Below are 7,732 nucleotides of genomic sequence, written 5' to 3'. Positions count from 1 at the left end.
ATTTACTCAGAATAATTTCTGTTCTCTTCCTTTCTCTTCAAGCAAGGCAAACCAATCCATTTTGATATGAGCAGACGACAGTGAACTAAGCTGTCAAAGGGATTTCTTGCAAGCATACTGGGAACAAAAATGGAAAATTGGAGTCAATATGAAAATTTGACAAGCAGTGTGATTCATTATTATCCGTACATGGAAAGGCAAAGCTTCAAAAGTAATACAAGTTAGGTACCATTAATTATGATTAAAATGGTGCAAAAGAGTGATATATGAGGTATGAAATAAAGAACTTAGGTATATTACCCACTCAGTCACCAGCTTCTGCGACAACATTCAATGCGCTCAACTGTTTCTGAAACTCCAGTTCTCATTCATATATAGGCTAGAGAAAACCAATAAAACAAGCCCACAGCATTCTGTGGGGTCGAAAAGGACAAACCATCTTATATACTTCTCATAAACTAATCTATACATCTATCTTCATTTTCCTTCCCTCAAAAACTCATCATTTCTGCTGCCCTGGAGATGGCCTCTGCCTCCAGCATTCCCTACCACAGACTGAAACATGATGATCTGTTTGGTGACTATGACGAAGGAGAGAGACTCGCGGGAAGACCATCATCTAGAAGTTGGCACAGGTTTAAGAGTGTGCATCAGAGAAAGAGATTTAGGGTTAGGATTCCAAGTTTGAGAAGGTTCCTGAGGAGGAAAGTTAAGCTTGTTTATGCTGCTTATGCTAAATTGCTGAAGAGATGGAAAGAAAGTCAGGCTAACTTTGGTGATCTTTTTGCTGGGAATTATCTGTTCTTGCAGGTGAATCCCAATTCATTGAAGCGTTTTGAGAAAGCATATCATAGAACTACTACTGGCTTGTCTCCAAGCTACTCTCTGCCAAGAATTGCTTAATTAATATTGTTTCTAAGGTTGCTTTTATTGTTCTTCATGTCATAGCAAGATAATGCATATGCCTCTTAGCCCTTATCCTCAAGGATAAGTTTCTGTTATTAAAGGCCTAGTTGAATAAATGATTTCTGATTGCTGCTAAGGAACCCAATTTTTCAAATTTGCAGTGATCTTTGATTAGCTTTACTATGATAAGTTTGGAATTGCAAATTCTAGATAGAGATTTTAACTTGTTCAATAGCATTATTCAATTTGAGTTTCTTTAATCTGGTTGGGTAAGAGCCACTGAAATTTTGTAAGCAACTTATGACCTGTGAGGTTAGTGATTGAAAAAGGCAGACTCTGTATTGAAATCATATGATGCAAAGAAGAAGACATGATAATAAAGCATAACAGTTGGGGTGAATTTTGGAGGAAGATGTTTCCTTTTCAAGTGGGAGTTGATTCATAATCAAATCCATTAATGGCACAACCGCAAGCAGCAGCTTCATTCTGCACATGTGCCCTAGAATTATAGGAGATTCAACTAAAAATGATAATGCAGATGAATGTATCCTGTGAGCAGTTGGGTTTAAAGTCAGGCTTTCTCTAACCAATTGATTGAGACTTATGCTGGAGCTTTGTTAGTGACAAGTCTGTTATTTGATATTCCAATTTTTTTTTTTTAGAAAATTATAAAAAAACCTGAATTTTAAAATTTTTGTAATTCTAACCCAAATTAAAAAAATTATTGATTGCTTTGCTATTTGGAGAGTGTTTGACTTCACTACTTACTTTTAATTTATAATTTAATTTAAAAATAAATAATTATTTGATAAAACTATTTAAAATTAACTTTTAAATAATTTAAATATTTAAATAAAAATGTTTAGAAAAAATTTAATTTATCAAAATAACTAAAAAATATATATAATTGAGTATTGTAACTGTTAAAATGAAAATAATGTTAATATATTTAAAAATTATAAGAATAATATAATTTTTTTATTTAGTTAAATAGTAATTCTAAAATAAGTAGATAAATTATAAGTAAAATATACCTTAATTATAACTTTTGAGTTATTTTAGCAGTTTTTTTAATTTATAAGTCAAATTAAATATTAATCTACTTATAACTTTTTATTTATAAGTCAGTTTAATCCATTTAAAAGTCAAATCAAACACCCTTTTAATAGCTAAAGGTGTATTAGGTTCAAGTCCCCACTAAACCAATTTTTTTACCCCAATTAATCCAATTTAATTGGCAAAACATAGATATATTTTTTTTTAGTTTATTCAATAAAATTGCTTTCTTTGATTAAAAAAAAAAGAAAAAAAAAACGCCACCTATAAATAGAACTCCTAGGCCCAGCCACTGAGCCCAAGGTCCACATAAGTTATTCCATTCATTTCTCAGCAAAAGATGCGTTGGATCTTAACGGCTAAAACGGTGTGTTTCGTACAATTTAGAACGTTACCAAAAGAATCTTGCATTAAACCCTACTCTCACTCCCTCCAACAATGAAACTCCTAATGCAATCAATTTCTGGTACTCCCTTCTCTTGATTTCCCTTTCCACTAGATACAACCCGGTGCAACTAAAAGCTTGCTTTGAGTCCCGCCACCGAAGCCGGAACGAATCCTAGACCGCTTCACTTGCCTCTCAATCATCGTCGGCCGCCAGTGTCAGTAATCTTTTGGGGCTTTATCTGCTTTTAACTGCATGGAATTGGATGTTATATTTCAGCTGAAAATACTGATAAATTTGAGTCTCTTTGATTACACGTTAAGTGTGCTTGTTGCTATATTGAAATTATTTCTGTTACCTATAACAATTCAAGGGTCAGCCATATGTTGTGAATTTTACTAATGTTAGTTTCTTTGATTGAGAATAGATTGAGTTGCGAAATTTAGGTCAAAGATTTGAGTTTCAAATTTTTATTAAGCAGCGTAGATGTGTAACTCACACCTTTATATTGTACCCACAAAAAAAAAAAAACCTATAATTACTTATGTTTTGCTTTTTATTCAAATGCATGTGGAAAATTCACATTTTTATTCATTTATTTTACATTAAAAATGTAGTGTATTTAATTGTTTGTATTAGCTTAACTATCTGCATATATTTCCTTCTCTGCAAGTGAGATTGTATTTTCATTTTATTTCATTAGGCAGAATGGCTAATGAAGAATATAAGGTTACTGGGTCGAGTTCTCAGAATGAAGGGTGTCCAAAGTCCAGTGCAGAAAGGGCTACAAGTAGGAAGAATAAAAAGAAAAAGCAATCGCAGGAAAGTGTAAAAACAGAGTATGAACAGGAGATCCATGAACACAGCCCTCCAGCTGGAGGGAATTTACAAGCTGGTGATATGAGGATGGAAAGTGGGAAAAATAAAATAAAGAAGAAATTGTTGGAGGAAGCTTCTTTAAGCAAGGAAGGTAGTAAAAAATCTAATGGTGAGAGGAAAAAGAAAGTAAAGGAAACAAAAAGGCAATTATTACAGAAAACTGCTGAGGATGAAGAGGAAGATGTTAATACAGTGGGTTTTCCACAGGAGGTGAATCCAGCAGCTGAAGGTGGAAAAATTGAAACTGCAAAAGGCAAGGAAGAAGAAGAGGTCATTGGAATAAATCCTATAGAAGAAGAGGTCATTGGAATAAATCCTATAGAAGAAGAGGATCCAAAATCCAATGTTGAAATGGTCAATAGGCTTCAAAAGAAGAAGAAGAAGAATAAAGAGCAGTTACTAAAGGAAGCTGCTAAGGCTGACAAGCGTGGTGTTTGCTACTTAAGTCGAATCCCTCCCCACATGGATCATGTAAAGCTTCGTCATATTCTTTCCCAATATGGAGAAATACAGAGGATCTACCTTGCACCTGAAGGTGACCAATTGATAACTATTCAATTCTTAACTTTTTCTCTTATTCATCTTTCTGATTAGTCATATTAGCAAACCTCCTCAAGTTATGTGATAGTAAGCAGTTAATCAATTAAAGAGAATGCATTATTTTACTCTACAGATCCCACTGCTCGAGTAAATCGCAAAAGAGCTGGTGGATTTCGAGGTCAAGAATTCTCTGAAGGGTATGTTAAAAGGAAAAAATGCTGTTAAATTTATGCTAAACAATTTAACATAGCTTCATAGAATTAACAGCTAATATTCCTAGGATACTCTGGATCTCTCTGTCTTTCTCTCCCCCTGTGTGTGTGTGTGTGTTTATAACGACCTACTTGACATTGTATCTTTGATTTTGTTTAACATAGAAAGATTGCATTAAATTGCTATTTAAGTAATCAACTGATTCTCCTCGTCTGTAACCTGCAGGTGGGTTGAATTTACCAATAAGAGCATTGCAAAAAGGGTTGCCAATATGTTAAATGGTGAACAAATAGGTTGGTAATTAATTGCAATGATTTTTTTCCTATAAAATTTTGCATGTAATTTATATATAAGCTCCTTGGTGTTCTTATTTGTGTATATTTTGGACAACGGAGTAAGAATTAGCTTTCATGTTGAGAAACCAATAAAATCAAAATTCTTTCCTTGATATTGGAAATTATATATGAGCAAAATGCATGAGCCCCTTTTAACCTAGCTACTTGGCCTAAAATTCTTATTCTTTGTTTGGATTGTGGTTCCTTTTTCACTTTCATTTCTGTCTGTTGTTTGTGTTGTCGCCCAAATGAAGAATTGGGTTTACTTAAGTATCTTATATATATATATATACTCATTTTTTTTTTGGATATAGTCCATGTTTTTCTTGATGTCTTCCTCCTAATGTTTTAGCAGAATATTGCGAAGTTTGTGTAGTTCCTATTAGCTGCATGTTTTTATCTGCTCATGTTTTCCTTTATTTATATATTAATTAATTTTTTCATGTTTAGGTGGTAGAAAGAGGTCTCAATTCTATTATGACCTTTGGAATATCAAATACTTGAGTAAATTCAAGTGGGATGATCTTACAGAAGAAATTGGTAGAGAAGACATTTCTCGTTTGTCATATCATTATCAGGTAATTTTTTATAGTTTTCTGTATGTCTAAGTCCTGGTGTTTCTATTGCAGCATATAAGAGTGCTATGCGAGAGCAGAAATTAGCTCTAGAAATTTCTGCTGCAAAGAGGGAGCGGGATTTCTATCTCAATAAGGTGGATCAATCTCGTGCTTTGAGTTCTATAGAAGAACGATTAAAAAAGGTAAATATTGTATAACTGTGTACAATTTTGAGCTAGTTCAGGTTACTATTTTTTAGATTCCTTATAATTTTTCTAAAATATTAAACAGAACTGAGGTTCTTTGGCTAGGCATCTTTTGGTTTCCTCATCTTTTAAATTCTACACATGGACAACAGTATTTCAGCCCTTTATAGGAATGGTTTAAGTGTGTTTGGGTAGTGGAGCAACTTCTTCGTTAGTTTGGATGGAGTGGAGCAATTTCAGCTCTTTGATCACATATAGTTCTGATAGATGAGACGCGAGAATGAGTTAATAGAAAGCTAGATTTTTGGAGAAGTACTTTAGAGTTAAAGGGTTTTAAGTTAAGTAGAACAAAGACAGAATACATGCATTGCAAGTTCAGTGAAGGCGGTGCCAATTGAGGATAAGTTGAAAGAAGGGAGATTGAGATGGTTTGGTCATGTGAAGCGTAGACATACGGAGGCTTCAGTTATACAAGTAGAGCACATTAGGTTATAGAATAGAAAGAAAAGAAGGGGTAGACCTAAACTGACTCGGAAGAGAGTGATATAACATGATCTAGAAGCATTACACATTTCCTAGGATTTAACTCAAAATCATTTAGAGTGGAGAAAGAGAATCCATATAGCCCGATCCAAAATTTTTGAGATAAAGGCTTAGTTGAGTTGAGTTGAGTTGAGTTGAGTTGTTAGAAACCCCAACCATAGGTTTTATATGCATTAAGACCAACTGGGGAATCACGAAGGTACTGGAACAAATGGTCTTACCTTGTTTTTGAAATGTTGGGTCTTCATGCTCTGAGATGCTTCATGGCTAGTTGTGTTATTTGGACACAGGTTAACAGCTCAGACATGCCAGCCCATGTATAAGACTGTTCTATGTGAATGGAACTAATTATATCTGTGCAAAATGACCAACAAGTCTCTTCAGTTAAATAGAAGAAACTGGAGAAGCAGGAATGAGGGAGGAAAGGATTATTGCCACAGGGTTGTGTTTTTGGGTGTATGTCTTTCTGTGTCAAGGTTTTGTGAATTGTCATTTCTAGGTCCCTGTTCTTTGTTGAATCTTTATCCCATGTTCAGTATATGTTAACATGGCATTAAGTGCACTCTTTTCTCTTACCTCAAGAGACCTTGCACGTAGCAATCACATAACAGAATGTTACAAAAAATTACCTTGCATATCACGTCAAATAGAACAGGTATCATAATGCATGCCTAGATCTGATGGGTATTCTAGAAACTGAATTTCAGAAGATGGAAAGTGAAAGTTCACTAGAGGCCATGCCTTGAACGAAATGTGAATGCTACACACATGGCATTTGTGCACATGCATGCCATGCACATTAAGAGGAGAAAGTGGTCCAGACTCCAGAGAGAGAGAGAGTGTGCGAGTGTTCCTGACATTCAATTCAGTATTTGGTAATCGCTAATCTCTTTTTTTTCTTCATCTTCTCTTTGTCTAAGGAGAGCACTTTGACACAAACTTATGCATGCAATGATCTATACTCAAATCCCCACTTACTGAAACCAGTCAAGGTAGACCCATGTTGTAATTGCTGTTTCTTATTTTGATATTGCAGCCCCTCGTCAAATTGTGTCATAATATCAAAAGAAATCCCACTTCTTTAATTGAATTTGTGAGAAGGTGAAGTAGATGCCGCAGCCTACTGCAGTAAACATTTAACATATGAATAACTAAAAATTTCAAGCCACCTAGATCTCTTTTCCCCCTTGAAGCAGCCTATTTTATTACAAAGTAATGGATTCAGCGCACACATCTTTTGTACTCATTTTCAAGGTCAATGATTATACTTTTTGCACATTTATGGTTTTAGGACCACTTGTTTGGTAGAGAGAAAACTTGTAGATTTGAGGTAGTTCAATATCTTTTTATGGCATAAAGGTTTTTTTTTTTTTTTTTAAATCAAATAATTCAGTGAATTTATTATTTATGGCATGAAGTTTTATTTTCACCGTCTCCTTTTTGTTGTCTACTGAGCGTTTATTTTTATAGTGCATTTATGTTCCTGCATTATTGCTTCTGCAGAAACAAAAGGTCCAACAAGAGTCAGGAGGTCAACTCTCTGTTGGTGAGCAAGCACCGAAGGTCATCCGTCAATTCCCACAGACAAAACCAGTTGCAAATAAAGTGGAAGAAAGCAAATCTCAACTCTCAAAAGACATTCTGGCTGGGGTGAGTGAGTCATTATTTACAGGTATCAACTTCATATTACCTTATTCCTTACGCTCGGTTTGTGTTGTCCTGTGCAGGTATTTGGTGGTTTATGGTAATAGGTTTTGAAGTTTTCAGTTTTTGTTCGACATGAGGAGCTTAGGAAGATACCAAATACTGCTTTACTTGTCTGTGGGTTTGGTTCTTCGACTTTTTGATGCATTAACAGAGCATCTTACAATTTTGTTACCATTTTCACAATGTTGCTGGTGATTATTTATGGAACTGAGAGATTGTGCTGTATCACTCTACTCGAGGATCGTCATGGCCGTGACTTTGATTATAATGACAGCCCACATACTGTAAAGCCTTTTAAGGAAGCATACTATGTACTTGATTTCCATTGCTATTCCTTTTACGGAAGCATATTATGTACCAAATTTTGACTACAAAATTTAATTCAACGATGAGGGTTTTTTTTTT

General features: G+C 34.5%; 2 protein-coding genes across 6 annotated transcripts; both read left to right on the top strand.

Moving 5' to 3' along the window:
* The first annotated feature begins 522 nt into the window (after window positions 1–522).
* Window positions 523–903, top strand: LOC110656579 (uncharacterized). Its single transcript, XM_058137104.1, has one exon. The coding sequence runs from the start codon at window positions 523–525 to the stop codon at window positions 901–903; it is 381 nt and encodes a 126-aa protein (XP_057993087.1).
* A 1,451-nt stretch (window positions 904–2,354) lies between these two features.
* On the top strand, window positions 2,355–7,732 carry LOC110656583 (pre-rRNA-processing protein ESF2-like). Of its 5 annotated transcripts, XM_058136364.1 has the most exons (9): window positions 2,356–2,564; window positions 3,051–3,526; window positions 3,557–3,761; window positions 3,900–3,963; window positions 4,205–4,272; window positions 4,765–4,854; window positions 4,944–5,074; window positions 7,124–7,270; window positions 7,348–7,732. In XM_058136364.1, the coding sequence occupies exons 2-9, from the start codon at window positions 3,056–3,058 to the stop codon at window positions 7,366–7,368; spliced, it is 1,197 nt and encodes a 398-aa protein (XP_057992347.1). In that variant the 5' UTR covers window positions 2,356–2,564; window positions 3,051–3,055; the 3' UTR covers window positions 7,369–7,732. The 5 variants fall into 5 exon arrangements, with proteins under 5 accessions (XP_057992349.1, XP_057992348.1, XP_057992347.1 ...); XM_058136363.1 differs by having other exon boundaries at window positions 2,362–2,564; window positions 3,055–3,761; XM_058136362.1 differs by having other exon boundaries at window positions 2,362–2,564; window positions 3,051–3,761.

This window comes from Hevea brasiliensis, chromosome 15 (assembly GCF_030052815.1).
Source record: "Hevea brasiliensis isolate MT/VB/25A 57/8 chromosome 15, ASM3005281v1, whole genome shotgun sequence".
Classification (NCBI taxonomy): domain Eukaryota; kingdom Viridiplantae; phylum Streptophyta; class Magnoliopsida; order Malpighiales; family Euphorbiaceae; genus Hevea; species Hevea brasiliensis.
This window is presented reverse-complemented; position numbering and strand designations above follow the sequence as displayed.